The sequence below is a fragment of the Netta rufina genome (genome assembly GCF_964035555.1).
Source record: "Netta rufina genome assembly, chromosome: 29".
NCBI lineage: Eukaryota > Metazoa > Chordata > Aves > Anseriformes > Anatidae > Netta > Netta rufina.
Genome location: NC_140153.1, coordinates 3,242,225 through 3,255,989, shown reverse-complemented (window position 1 = coordinate 3,255,989; position 13,765 = coordinate 3,242,225). Strand labels below are relative to the sequence as shown.

The window sequence follows — 13,765 nt, the reverse complement described above, 5'->3', positions numbered from 1 at the left end:
AAAAGGAGGGAGCTGGGGGGGGGGGAATAAAAAAATAAAATAAAAAATAGAAAGGGGGGGGTGCAGGGGGGGAGGAGGGGGCGGGGGGCGCCCACCTCTCACAGCCCCCCGAGGCGCGCGGCCGGCCGGAGCGTCCCGTCGGGGGGGGGCCTGCGGCGTTAAGAGAGGGGCCGGGTCATTTTGGGGGGGGTTGGGGGGGGGGGGCAGGTCACCAGGTGAGGGGGGGGGGCAGGTCCCAGCTCTGTGCCCTCATCCCGAGACCCCCGCCCTGTGTCTGTCCCCCCCCCACAATGAGGCACCGTCCCGTGTCCTACTTGGGTGCTGCGCCCCCCCCCCGGTGCCACCCCCCCCCGTGTCTCTTGGCCCCCACCTGGCCCTGCACCCCCCCTCCTGCCCCCCCCCCCACCTCCCAGGACGTGCCCCCGGCCCAGCTCTGCCCCCCCCCCCCCTCCCCTGCCACCCCACAGCCCCCCCAGGTGATGCCCCCCCCCCCCCGGCACTGTCCCCCCCCCGTGTCCCACCCAGACACCATCCCCTGCCCCCCCCAGACCCTGCCCCCCCCCAGTGCCCCCCCGTTTCCCCCCCACCCCAACCTGCCCCCATACCCCCAATGTCCCACCTGCCCCCCACCCCCTGTCCCCCCTTCCCCTGTGCCCCCCCCATGTCCCACCTGCCCCCCCCCAGTGCCACCACTCCCTGTCGACCCCCCCGGGCCCTGTCCCCCCCCCGGGTCCCCCCTGTACCCCCCCCAGTGCCCCCCCCACCCCAACCTGTGTCCCCCCCCCCATGTCCCACCTGGGCCCTGCCCCCTGGCTTCCTGCCTGTGCCCCCCCCAGCCCCCCCAGCCCCCTCGTGCCCCCCCCCCGTGCCCCCCCTCACCCCCTTTGCCCCCCCCACACCCCCTTGGCCCCCCCAACCCCCCATTCCCCCTCCCCTCCCCCTATCCCCTCACTGCCCCCCCCCAGCACCCCCCTCGTTACCACCCCCTCCCCTTCCCCCTCCACCCCCCGTGCCCCCCCGGGCCCCCCCCGGGCCCCCCACCCCCTCCCGGTGGTCCCGGCCCCCCCCCAAACCCCTCGCCCCCCCCCCCCCCCCGGCCCCGCCGCACCTCCCGCGGGCCGCCATGGCAACAACTCCCGCAGCGCCCGCCGCCATCTTGGCTTCCCCCGCCCTCCGCCCCGCCCCCGGCGGCTTCACGGCGCCGCACTGCGCCTGCGCCGCGCCCAGCCCCGCCCCCTCCGCCTGACGCCTCCGCGTCGCCATGGCGACCGCTTCGTTCCTCCCCCCCCCCCTTCTTAAAGGGGCCGCGGCCTTGTTAAAACACCGCCCCCCCCAACCTCCCCGCGGGTGTTTTTGTAGGGTCGCGCGGAGCTCCACAGCCCCTCCCCAGCCACGGGGGGGGGGGGGGGGGCAGAATTTGCGGAGACCCCCCCGAAATGTTTGTTTACCCCCCCCAAAAAGCAGCAGCAGCAGGGGCAGGGCGAGGGCTGCAGCGTTTATTGGGGGACAGCAGGGAAAAAGGGGGGGGAGGGGCTGCGGGGGGGGGTCGGCATCTCCCGGGGGGGCGCTGCCCCCCCCCAGCGCCCCTCTCACTTCTCCTTGTGCTGGATCAGGCCCTTGGCGACGAGGTCGGGGATCTCCACGGCCAGCCAGGGGCCGAGCTGGGGGGGGGGGGGTCAGAGGTGAGGAGCTGGGGGGGGGGGCAGCCCCCCCCGTGCCCCCCCCCCTCATTTATGTGCCCCCCCCACACTCACCCCCAGTGCCATGAGGTGCGCCAGCCCGAACTTGGGCACGTTGCGGGCCCACAGGGGCTTGAAGTGGTCGCTGAGGCAGATTTTGCCCCCCCTGTGGGGAGGACGGAGCCATGAGCCCCCCCAGAACGAGCCCCCCCCGCCAAAAAAAAAACCCTCCCCCCCAAAAAAAAGAACCTCCCCCCTAAAAATAACGAGCTTCTCCCCCAAAAAAACAAGCCTCCCCTTAAAAAAATGTGGTGTTCTCCCCCAAAAATGAGCCTGCCCCCCCTAAAATGAGCCCCCCCAACAAAAAAAAAGCCCCTCCTAAAATGAGGACCCCCCCCAAAATAAAAAAGCCCCCCCCCACCTGTACATCTTGGCCGTCTTCCCGTCCAGCTCCGGGATGGCGATCTCGGGGGCGGTGCCGGGGTACGTTACCGGGATCTGCACCGGGGGGGGGGGGGCACGGGATGGGTCAGGACCCCCCCCGGGGGGGGGGACACCTCCGGGACCCCCCCCCCCCGGTGCCCCCACTCACATCAAACTCGATGGCGAACTCGTACTTGAGCAGCTCGTGGATGTACCAGCAGCGCCCGAACCACCTGGGGGGGGGGGGCACAAACCGGAGGGGGGGGGGCACCGGGGGGTGTTTTACACGTGGCACCGGTGCCCCCCCCCCCCCCCGCCATACCGGGAGCTGCCCCCCCCCTTCCTGGTCACCCACCGGGTGCCCTCGGCGTTGGACTCCAGGCGGAACCAGTCGTTGTCGGCGTTCTTGTTGTTCTCCACGTACTGCGGGGACCCCCGGTAAAAACCCCGGGACCCCCCCGGTGACCGCCCCAGGGACCCCCCCCACCAGTAACCTCCCGGGACCCACCGGTAAACCCCCGGTATCCCCCCCAGTAACCCCCCGAGACCCCTCCGGTAACCCCCTGGGTGCCCCCGGTAACCCCCACCCCAAGTAACTCCTCCGGTAACCCCCCCCGGGACCCCGTTCCCCGGTAACCCCTCCGGTAACCCCCTCTAAAACCCTATTAACCCCCCCGGGTCTCCTCCGGTAACTCCCCGGGACGCCCCCGGGACCCTCCCAAGACACCCCGGTCACTCTCCCGTAACCCCCCGGACTCCCCGGTAACCCCCCGGTATCCCCCGGTACCCCCGGACCCTCCGGTAACCCCCCCAGTAACCCTCCCAGTAGCTCCCCCGGTACCCCCATTCACCGGTATCCCCCAATCTACCCCCGGTCTCCCCCCAGGACTTCCCCGGTAACCCCCGGTACCCCCCCGGTACCCCCCGTTCCCGGTGTCCCGGCGGGCGGCGCACCTGGATGAGCGCCCGGTACTCCTCCTTCAGCCTCTCCGCCCACCGCTCCCGGTCCCGCGGCCCCGCCGCCGTCCTCAGCAGCGGCAGCGCCGCCACTGCCCGCCGAGCCGCCTCCTCCGCCATCGTCGCCGCGCCCGGAAGCGGCGCCCGGGCCCCGGGAGGGGGCGGAAACGCGGCGCCGCCGCCATCTTTGCTGGGGGCGGTGGGGCGGAAGTGACGCTAGGAAGAGGGGGCGCGAAGCCAGGCGCCGCCATGTTGCTTAGGGGCGGGAGGCGCCGCGTCCGCCATCTTGAATAGGGGAGCCTCCATCTTTAGTGCTGGCAGCGCTGAGTTTGCCAGGCCTCAGCCCTATTTTTTTAATATTTTTTAAAATTTTTATTTTTTTTTCCGATCCCACACCACACCCAGGGTCACAGCAACCACCGTCCCCATGTCCCCAGCCCCGTACACACAACACACAGCACACGGCGGGCGGCTCAAAGGCTTTATTGATGCAGGGGGGGGGGACGAGGGCTCCATGGCGGCGCTCAGGCCTGCTCCTTGCCCTTGCCCAGCTCCAGCAGGGAGGAGAAGAAGTTCAGGACGTTGGTGCGCAGCTCCTGGGCCAGCGGCGTCAGCTGCTGGTTGGCCTGCTCCAGATAGGCCCTGGGGGGGGGGACAGGGGAGCAGTGAGGGGAGGCCCTGGGGGTCCCCCTGTCCCCCCGTCCCCTCCCTCAGCCCCCCCCAGTACTTGGCCTGGTTCCGCAGCTCCTCCGCCTGCAGCTTCTGGGGCAGCTCCTTGGTGACAAAGTCGGAGAAGGTCTGGAAGTGGCGGCTCAGGGGGATGGTGGCATCCGGGGGGGCCTCGGCCCCGGCTTCAGGCACAGCCTCGCGCTTGGTCAGGGCGGCCTGGAGGCCGCAGGCACAGAGCAGCAGCAGCGCGGCCACCGGCAGCTTCATCATGGTGGCGGCTCTGGGCGTGGGGACAGCCGGGGGTGTGGGTCAGGCTCCCACCCCCCCCCCACGGCTCCATCCCACCCGTCACAACCCCACAGCTCCCCCCTCGCCATCCTGCCCCAGCCCCATCCCCTTCCTGCCCCATCCCAGCTCTGCCATCTCCCTCCCACCCTTCCCCACCCCACGCTTCTGCCCTTCCCCATCCCACTCCTGCAGCTCCGGGGCCCCCATCCTGCCCCAATCCTGCCCCAATGCCCCCCATCCCGCCCCAGGTGCCAGCTGCCCCCTCACCTGGGCAGCACACAGAGGATGGGGGGCTACAAGTGCAGCCTCGGGGGGCTGCGGCTGCTTTTATCCCCCTGAGCAACCCCCGCCCCCCGGGCTGGGGAGGCCATGCCCAGGTAAACACAGCGAGGGTAAGGGTCACTGCGGGGGGGGGGTGCAGGGGGTTGACAGCCCAGCGGGGACAGCCCCGTGCCCTGGGGGCCCGGCCCTGTGGCCCCACAGCCCGGTGGTGGGACACGGACGATGATGGGTGACGCTGGGCAAAGTGCGTGGCAGCAATTTGGGGAGCTGGGGGGGCCACAGTGGGGGCTCGGCTGGTGGCCCTGTGGGGCGTGGTGGCCCCATGGCACTCCGTAGCCCCACAGTGTAGCCCCGTGACACAACCTCGTGAGACCCCATAGCCCCAGGAAGCCCCCGTGACCACAGGACCCCCCTCTCAGAACCCCTGTTCCAACCCAAATCCCCAGCCCAGTGGGTGCCCCCAGCAGCAGCACCCCGGGGTCCCATCTCAGGGGGGTCTCTTGGGGGCTGCCCACCCCGGTTCGCCCCGGCCACCGCCGGCCCCCGGGGGGGGGGTGAAGGTCAGCGGCCGCCTTATCGCTGACCCTCGGCCGCCAGCGCGACGGCGTGACTCAGCGCGGGGCCCCCCCCATGGGTCCTATGGTGGGGGGGACACCCCGCTGCGGAGCCGGGCCAGGGGCCAAGTGTTTGGGAACACGCGTCCAAAGGGCGCTGGGTGGCACCGGGGACAAAAATTCTCGGTCCCCTGGGTGGCCAGCGGGGCCACCGGCTGATGGGGCCCCTTCCCCTCTGAGCCCCTGCCAGAGGCGGCCCCTTTCCAGGAAAGCCGCCGGTGACGGCAGCGCAGGAGGGGGACGGGGGGGGGGACGTGGGGAAGGTCCAGGGACATGGGGCGGTGGTGGCGGGGGAGACGTGGGGCAGGGGATGGAGGGGACGTGGGGAGGGGGCAACAGGGTGGGGGGACCTGGGGGGGGGGACACAGGATGTGGTGCGGGGACAGGGAGGGGACTGGGAGGGGGCACAGGGCAGGGAGATGGGACACTGGGGTCACTGGGGGCACTGGGAGTACTGGGAGCACTGGGAAGGGGCCGGTTTGTGGGACCGGAACGCTGCAACCCCGGAACGTCCGCGTGCGGGGGCCGGAATCAGGAGGGAACCAAAACCGCGGCGTCCCCGCTCCTCCCGCCTCAGCCAATGAGCGGGCGGGCTCTGCCCTCACCCAAGATGGCGGCCGCGGGCCGAGGGCGGGAGCGGCCCGGCGAAGCCACTTCCGGTGGCCGTGCCCGTCCTCGCCATGGCGGCGCCCAGCGGGCTCTCGGGGGGGGGGCGGGCGGCGGCGCTAGGGCCGGGCCGGGCCGGGCCGGGCCATGGGCAACGCGCTGGGCCCCGCCGCGCCCCGGGCCCCGCGCCGGGGGGGGGGCCCTCGGTAACCCCGGCAGCTTCGATGAGCTGCACCGGCAGTGCAAAGGTGGGGGGGCACCGGGGGGCACCGGGGGGGGTAACGGGGCTGGGGGGGTACGGGGAGGGGTCATGGGGCTGGGGGGGGGACACCGGGGGGGGTAACGGGGCTGGGGGGGTACGGGGAGGGGTCATGGGGCTGGGGGGGGGACACCGGGAGGATACGGGACTGGGGGGGGGGCACGGGGCTGGGGGGGCACTGGGGGACATGGACCTAGGGAGACACCGGGGGGGGTCATGGGGCTGGGGGGGGGCACCAGGGGGGACACCGGGGGTATGGGACTGGGGGGGGGTCATGGGAATGGGGGGGCACCAGGGGGGGCATGGACCTAAGGGGGGCACCTTGGGGGGGGGACACGGGACTGGGGGGTCACCGGGGGTATAGAACTGGGAGGGGGGGTGACATGGGACTGGGGGGACACCGGGGGGGTGTAGGTCTGGGGGGGGACACCGGAGATGTGGGACTGGGGGGGGGGGGGACACGGGACTGGGGGGACACTGGGGGATGAGGCACAGGGGTGGCGGGGGTGAGGACGAAGTGGGGGGGGTCAGGGTGGTGCTGGGGGGGGGGCAGCTCTGTCCCCATGTCCCCACCTGCCCCCCCCCCTTGTCCCCACAGAGGTTTTCCCGCAGCAGATGGAGGGCGTGAAGCTGATCGTCAACAAGGCGCTGAGCAGCCACTTCCAGGTCACTGGGGGGGGGACACACGGCACCGGGGGGGGGGTGCAGTGCACGCTGTGGCCCCCCCATGCCGTGTTGACACCATGGCCCCCCCGCAGGTGACACACACGGTTCACATGAGCACCCTGGGGGCCTCAAATTACCACTTCAACGCCACCTTCGTGGGCGACCGGCAGCTGGGACCCACCGAGGTGCGGCCGCGAAGCCCCCCCGCCGTGGGGGGGGCACCGGGGGGGGGGGGCCCTGAGACCCCCGGGGGTGTCCCTGGGACGGTACTGGGAGAACTGGTCGGGACTGGGGGTGTTCTCACGGCTCTGAAAATCCGAGGGTTTGGGTGGCAGGGGGGTGAGGGGGGGTCCCAGTGTCCCCGTCACCCCGCTGACCCCCCCCAGGGGGGTGAGCGGGGTCTGTCCTGTGGCTGGGGGGGGGGTCCCAGTGTCCCTGTCACCCCACTGACCCCCCCCGTGCCCCCCCCCAGGCCTTCCCCACGCTGGTTGGGGACATGGACAACGGCGGCAGCCTCAACGCCCAGGTCCTGCACCTCGTGGCCGAGCGCCTCCGCACCAAAGCTGTCTTCCAGGTGGGGCCGGGACCGTTCCGGGGGGGTGATGCCGGTGTTGGGGGGGTTGCTCCGTGTTGTGTCCCCCCCCCCCCTCCTCACCCCTTCTCGCCCCCCCCGGGCAGACGCAGCAGGCCAAGTTCCTCACCTGGCAGTTCGACGGCGAGTACCGGGGCGACGACTGCACCGCCACCCTCACGCTGGGCAACCCCGACCTCCTCGGCGAGTCCGGTGAGCGACGCCGTGACCCCCCAGCCCCCCCCCCCAAAAAAAATAAACCCCCCCAGGACCATGCTTTGAGGCGCTGCTGTCCCCCCCCCCCGCAGTCATCCTGGTGGCGCATTTCCTGCAGAGCGTCACCCCCCGCCTGGTGCTGGGCGGCGAGATGGTTTACCACCGGCGGCCGGGCGAGGAGGGAGCCATCCTCACGCTGGCGGGCAAATACACGGGTACGAGGCCTCGCGGTGGTCCCCCTCCCCGGTGGCCCCCCCCTTGGGGACGTCCCCCCCCCCATCCCGTCCCTTTTTCTCTCTCTTTTCCAGCCCCGAAATGGGTGGCGACGCTCAACGTGGGCTACGGCGGCGCCCACGCCAGCTACTACCACAGAGCCAACGAGCAGGTGGGGGTCCTCCTACCCCTCCGTGTCCCCCCCCTACGTGTCCCTGTCCCCCCCCCCACGTGTCCCTGTCCCCATTTTCTCCCCCCCCCCCAGGTGCAGGTCGGGGTGGAGCTGGAGGCCAACACGCGGCTGCAGGACACCACCTTCGCCTTCGGCTACCAGCTCAACCTGCCGCAGGCCAACGTCGTCTTCAGAGGTGGGCGAGGGGGCTTCGGGGGGGGGAAGCCGGGGTCCCTCACCGTGTCCCCAACCCTTTTCCCCCCCCCCTCTCAATCCCCGCAGGGCTCCTGGACAGCAACTGGAGCGTGGGGGGGGTGCTGGAGAAGAAGCTGCCCCCGCTGCCCGTCACCCTGGCCCTGGGCGCCTTCCTCAACCACTGGAAGAATCGCTTCCACTGCGGCTTCAGCGTCATCGTGGGCTGAGGGGCGCCGCCCGCCCCCCCCCCGCCCTGCTCAGGGAGCCACCGTGCCGCAGGGGGGGCCGCCCCGGAGACCCCCCCCGGGGATGGGGACCGGCTTTGGGGTCCCTCCCCGTCGGGGGCAGCCTTCGGGCTGAGGGGCGGCTGCTGGCGGCGCCAGCGGCCTCGGTTTTTTCCCCCCCCCCCCCTCACACACCCCCGGTTGCGCAGGGAGATGCTCCGGGGCCCGGGGGGGGGTCGCGGTGGGGGGGCCGGAGGCACCTGGCGGTGCCCGCAGGGAGGCAGCCGCGGAGCCTGGAAAAATAAAAAGAGCTTTACTCTGCCCCCGAAAACGAGGAGGTGGTCGGGGAGCCCCGGGGGCTGCGGGAGGGTGGTTTTTTTTGGTTTTTTTTTGGGGTGTTTTTTTTGTGTTTTTTTTGGGGGGGGCGCGGGCTCTAGCTGATGATCTCGGAGAGCAGCGGCGTCATGGAGGAGAGGTCCTGGATGTGCAGGATCTGCCGCGTGTTCTCCACCTTCAGCGTCTGCAGCTCCGTCAGCAGCAGCAGCAGCTTGGCATAGAGGAACCTTTGGGTGGGGGGGGGGGGGAGAAAAAAGCACCCGGTGGGCGTCCCCGTGCCGTGGGGACCCCGTGCCATCGTGGGGGGGGGGGGGCACCTACCTGCCCTCGGGCATGGGGTGCTGGTGGTCGATGTAGCTCTTGAGGGTCAGGGCCACCTTCTCCTGGAGCTGGTCGATGAAATCCCGCTGGGCGACGCTGGCGTGGTCTGGGGAGGGGGGGTGGCGCTCAGGGGGGGTGCGGGGAGGGGTCCCAACCCCCCCGCACCGCGTCCCCCGTGCCCCCCACCTGGCGAGAAGAGCAGCATGGCCTGCAGCAGGACGTACTCGGCCTCGTGCAGCCGCAGCTTCTTCAGGCTGATGTGGAACTTGAGCAGCGGCTCCAGGTAGATCTGCTGGAAACCGGCTGGGGGAGAGGGACGGGGACAGGGATGGGGACAGGGACATGGACAGGGATGGGGATGGGGACATGGATGGGGACATGGACAGGAACGGGGACATGGACAGGGATGGGGACAGGGACATGGACAGGGATGGGGACAAAGATGGGGATATGGACAGGAACGGGGACATGGACAGGGATGGGGACAGGGACAAGGATGGGGATGGGAACAGGGAGGGGGACATGGATGGGAATGGGGACAGGAACAGGGACATGGACAGGGATAGGGAAGGGGACAGGGATGGGGACACAAACAGGGACATGGACGGGGATGGGGACTGGGACAAGGATGGGGACTGGGACAGAAACGGGGACATGGACAGGGATAGGGACGGGGACATGGATGGGGACGGGGACAGGAACCGGGACATGGACACAAACAGGGATGGGGACAGGAACGGGGTCATGGATAGGGATAGGGATGGGGACATGACCAGGGACATGGACAAGGACGGGGATGGGGACAGGAACGAGGTCATGGACAGGAACGGGGACAGGGATGGGGACAGGGCCGTCCCCCGGGGCCGTGCCGCTCACCCAGGGCCCCGTCCTGGATGGTGTAGCAGTGCTGCCCGCACTCCCAGGCGTTGGTCTCGGCGTTGAACACGGTGTTGAACTGGATCTGGCAGATGTCCAGCGTGGCCCCTTTGAGCAGCGAGATCTGGTCGTCGATGGGCAAACCCCTGCGGCCGGAGGAGGCGGCGGTGGCGGCGGCGGCGGGACGGCACTGCCGGGTTTGGGGGGGGGGGGGGGGGGACACCCAAAAAACCCACCCCGCGCCCCCTCCCCGGACCTGAAAGCCGGGATTTCCTTGGCGAATTTGATGACCTGCTGGATCATGAAGGTGCTGAGGTCGGCGAAGTGCGGCAGCATGGAGAAGACGTCGGGCAGCACGTCCTCGGCCCCGTCCTCGGCCCCGCACTCCGGCTGCGGCGACGGCACCGCCGAGGGCACCCCCGGCCCCGAGGGGCTCGGCGAGCGCGGGCTGGGGATGTAGAGGCGCACGGCGGGCTGGGGAGGTGGTCGGGGGGGGTCAGCACCACGCCGGGACCCCCCCAGTTTTAGCCACCAGCGTCTCCCAGGGTCCCGGCTCACCCGGTAGTGCGCAAACTGGGAGAAGCTGGAGTCGAAGGTGCGCTGGTGCGCGGCGATGAGGATGCCGATGAGCTCCCGCTGCTCCGCCGTCAGCTCCCCCGGCTGCTCCCGGGCCAGGCGCCGCTGTCGCCGCAGCGCCCGCCGCCGCCCCAGGGCCTCCTCCGACATGATCACTGCCACCCCCCCCGGGGATGTCAGCCCCGGGGGTGTCACCAGGAGCTGTCCCCAAACCCATTCTGTCCCCTGGGGCTGCGCCCTGCCCTGATGCCCCCCCTCCCAGGCTGCTCCTCTGGGTCCCCCCCCCCGGTGTCCTTTGTCCCATCTGGGTCCCCTCCTTGCCCCTTTGCCCCCCCATCCCCTTCTCCCCCACGTCCTCCCCATCCCCTCCACCCCCGAGTCCCCTCCTTGGTGTCCCCTCTTGCCCCCACATCCCCCCACCCAGGTCACCCCATCTCTTGTCCCCCCCCCGTCCCCGAGGCCCCCGCACTCACTGTCCTTCCTCATGCCCACGTCGAGGCACTTCTGGAGGCGGCACGCCTGGCACTGCCGCCGCTTGGCCTTGGTGACCGGGCAGCTCCGGGCGAAGGGACAGGTGAAGTGGACGCCCTTATTGATGGACCTCCTGGGGGGACAGGGGACACGGGGACAGGGCTGGGACAATGCCCCCAGGGGGGCAGGCAGGGCTCAGGAGCCCCCTGCAGGGGCCACCTCTCCATGGGGTCACCGTCACCGCCGTGTCCTGGAGAAGCCGGGTGGCTCCAGCACGGGGGGGGGAGCATCCAACATCTGTCCCCTCCTGTCCCACCCCATCCCCGGCTGTCCCCTCCTGTCCCATTTGTCCCCGTGTGCCCTGCCCTGACCCATACACTCCCCTCCTGTCCTGTCCCCAATGTCCCATCCCGTCCTGTCCCACCTCGTGCCCTCTTGTCCCTTCCTATCTGGACTTGTCCCATATTCCCCCTTTTGTCCTGCCCCAATGTCCCCTCCTGCCCTGCCCCTCGTCCCACCCTGTCCCCTCCCGCGCCCCCCCCGCGGTGGCAGCACCTGAAGAAGCCCTTGCAGCCCTCGCAGGTCATGACGTGGAAGTGGTAGCCGGTGGCACGGTCCCCGCACACGGCGCACACCTTCTCCTCCTCGGGCTCCCCGTCCTCCCTCTCGGTGACCTGGGGACCCCGCTGCGTGCCGGGGCTGCTCTCCGGGTCCGAGGGGCTGGACACGGACATGGCCGGGGGCACGGGACGGGGTCACCGAGGGACACGGCCGAGGACGAGGGCACCACGGCGGGGACAGAGCCTGCGGGACGACGGAGTGACGCTCGAGCAGCCCTGGCACTTGTCCCCTCCGTGTCCCCTGGGAGCCACCGTGTCCCCCCCCTGCTGCCCCAGCTTCCCCGTCCAGCACTGCCAAAGCACCCCTGGGATGGTTCCCGGTGCCCACCGGTACCTGGGGCCCGGTGGCTGGTGGCCGGTGTCCCGCGGTGGCCACCGTGCACGAGGGGGCTGCCCGGTCCCCGCCGGAGCCCCGTGGAGTTTGAACCTTGAACTTGAGCGAGGCGGGGACGGGCGGCACACGGGGGGCAGGCGGGGACTGGGGGCACGTGAGGGACAGGCGGGGACGGGTGGCACGTGGGGACACGGGTGGGGACGGGCGGCGCGTGGGGACTGGTGGCACCGGGGACAAGCGTGGGGACAGGTGTGGGGACGGGCTGGCATGGAGGGGACACGGAGGGGACAAAAATGGGGACAGGCTGGCATGGGGACAAGGAGGGGATGAGCATGGGGACAGGGTTGGGGACAGGCTGACATGGAAGGGACAAGGAAGGGACAAACGTGGGGACAGGCTGGCATGGAGAGGACACAGAGGGGACAAGCATGGGGACAAAAATGGGGCCAGGCAGGCATGGGGACAAGCCTGGGGACAGGTAGGGGACAGCTGGCATGGAGGGGACAGGGAGGGGACAAACCTGGGGCCAGGCTGGCACGGAGGGGACAACCAGAAGACAACCACGGGGACACGAAGGGGACAACCACAGGGACAGGGACCCAGGCAGGGAGCACCCATGGGTGCCAGGGGTGGCGCTGGCAGCGGGGGGGTGGCCCTGCTGCCACCGGTGACCCCCACGGACGGGTCCCCAGCATGGGGTGGGGGGGGGCAGCGGTGTCCCCATCCCCATCCCTGTCCCCGTCCCCCCCCCCGGTGTCGAGACACGGGGTGGGTGGGGGGGGGTGAGGATAAAGGGGGGGGAGAGCCCGCCCCCTTGCCCCCATTGGCTGCCCGGGGCTGTCAATCAGCCGCGCCCCGATAAAAGCGGCGGCGGAGCGCGGGGGGGGCGCGCACCGGGAGCGGCGGCGGCGGCGAGGACATGAGCGAGGTGAGACCGGGACTGGGACCCCGGGGGACCCCAAGGGACCCCAGGGGACACCGGGGGACCCCGAAAGACCCCGAAGGACCCCGAAGGACCTCGAGGGACCGGGACACCGGGACCGGGACCCCGAGGGACCGGGACCCGGTGCCCATCCCCGGTGCCATCCGCGGAAGATGGAGAATAAAAGCTTGGGGGGGGGGAAACGGGGAGGGAAGGACCCCCCCACACCCTTCTCAGCACGGGGATGGCCCGGGGGGGCACCCCGGGGGTCTCGGTCCCGGTGTCACCCCCGTTTTTCCCCCCCCCCCCCCCCCTCAGCAGCGCAGCCCCGATGAGTCCCCGAGCTCGGCGGAGGCCCCCGGTGGGCAGGAGAAAGGTGAGACCCCCCCCCGGGGTGCTGGGGGCACCCCCTGCCCCCTTTTGGGGGGTCCTGTCACCCGTGTCACTGCTGTCATACCCCCCCTTGTGACACCCCGGGGTGCTGCTGCGTGGCTGCTCCCACCCCTGGGGTTGGTGTCCCCAAAAATTGGGGGGGGGGGGACCTGGATGTGTTTGGGGACAGCCCTATGGGGAGGGTTGGGGACCCCCCCTGGGTGCCAGCAGGGTTTTGGGGGGCATTCTCATGCTGGGTGTGGGTCATGGGGTGCACCCATGGGTGCCTCCTGCCTTATCTGGGTGCTGGGAGGGGGTCGTGGGGCGCACCCCTGGGTGCCCCCCATGGTTGTGGGGTGCCCCTGAACCAGGTGGGCGTGCTGCTGGGGGGGCTTTGGGGTGTCCTGTGCCCCAAGGGGGGGGCTGTGGGATGCACCCTGGGTGAATGCAGGGAGGGGGCGGGGGGCTGTGAGCGGAGCAGCCCCCCCTTTGCCCCCCCCCCCCCCAGCCAAAGACCCCAAAAAAGGGGAGGAGGAGGAGGAGGAGATCGACATCGACCTGAGCGCCCCCGAGACGGAGAGAGCCGCGCTCGCCATCCAGGGGAAATTTCGCCGCTTCCAGAAGAGGAAGAAAGAGTCGGGACCCTGAGGGGCTCCGGGGGGGGGCCCCCGGGCCCCCCTGCCCGTTTTGGGCCCCCGGTCGTGCCCGCGGGCACGGCCCCGTCCTGCCCTGTGCCGGGGCTGCCCCGTCCTCAGCGAGCGGTGCTGGAGGGGGGGGCTCGGCCCCTCCCCACCCCTCGCCCACCCTGGAGCTGTGGGGTCAATTTGGGGGGGGGGGGGGGACGCGAGGGGGTGGCGTGTTAATGCCCCTTTTCCCCGGGGCAGCCCCAGTTTCCCCAGTCCG

At 71.0% G+C, this 13,765-nt stretch overlaps 4 protein-coding genes across 4 annotated transcripts; 1 reads left to right on the top strand and 3 right to left on the bottom strand.

Moving 5' to 3' along the window:
* Positions 1-1,475: 1,475 nt before the first annotated feature.
* UFC1 (ubiquitin-fold modifier conjugating enzyme 1) lies at positions 1,476-3,245 on the bottom strand. Its single transcript, XM_084303425.1, has 6 exons — positions 3,057-3,245; positions 2,458-2,525; positions 2,272-2,335; positions 2,101-2,177; positions 1,755-1,845; positions 1,476-1,661 (listed from the first exon to the last, which is right to left on the bottom strand). The coding sequence occupies exons 1-6, from the start codon at positions 3,177-3,179 to the stop codon at positions 1,590-1,592; spliced, it is 495 nt and encodes a 164-aa protein (XP_084159551.1). The 5' UTR covers positions 3,180-3,245; the 3' UTR covers positions 1,476-1,589.
* A 338-nt stretch (positions 3,246-3,583) lies between these two features.
* On the bottom strand, positions 3,584-3,995 carry APOA2 (apolipoprotein A2; the record flags this gene model as incomplete). The annotated part of the gene is made up of 2 exons (XM_084303336.1): positions 3,584-3,701; positions 3,787-3,995. The coding sequence occupies 2 exons, from the start codon at positions 3,993-3,995 to the stop codon at positions 3,584-3,586; spliced, it is 327 nt and encodes a 108-aa protein (XP_084159462.1).
* Positions 3,996-5,665: 1,670 nt separating this feature from the next.
* On the top strand, positions 5,666-8,174 carry TOMM40L (translocase of outer mitochondrial membrane 40 like; the record flags this gene model as incomplete). The annotated part of the gene is given in 10 exon segments (XM_084303412.1): positions 5,666-5,710; positions 5,712-5,766; positions 6,376-6,443; positions 6,536-6,628; positions 6,916-7,017; positions 7,122-7,227; positions 7,323-7,445; positions 7,539-7,615; positions 7,709-7,811; positions 7,898-8,174. Coding segments are annotated over 10 exon segments (912 nt in total). The 3' UTR covers positions 8,038-8,174.
* A 293-nt stretch (positions 8,175-8,467) lies between these two features.
* NR1I3 (nuclear receptor subfamily 1 group I member 3) lies at positions 8,468-11,348 on the bottom strand (the record flags this gene model as incomplete). Its single annotated transcript, XM_084303404.1, has 8 exons — positions 8,468-8,597; positions 8,692-8,797; positions 8,878-8,994; positions 9,568-9,713; positions 9,824-10,041; positions 10,126-10,298; positions 10,617-10,747; positions 11,170-11,348. 8 exons carry the CDS (start codon positions 11,346-11,348, stop codon positions 8,468-8,470), a joined length of 1,200 nt encoding a protein of 399 aa, XP_084159530.1.
* Positions 11,349-13,765: the final 2,417 nt, after the last annotated feature.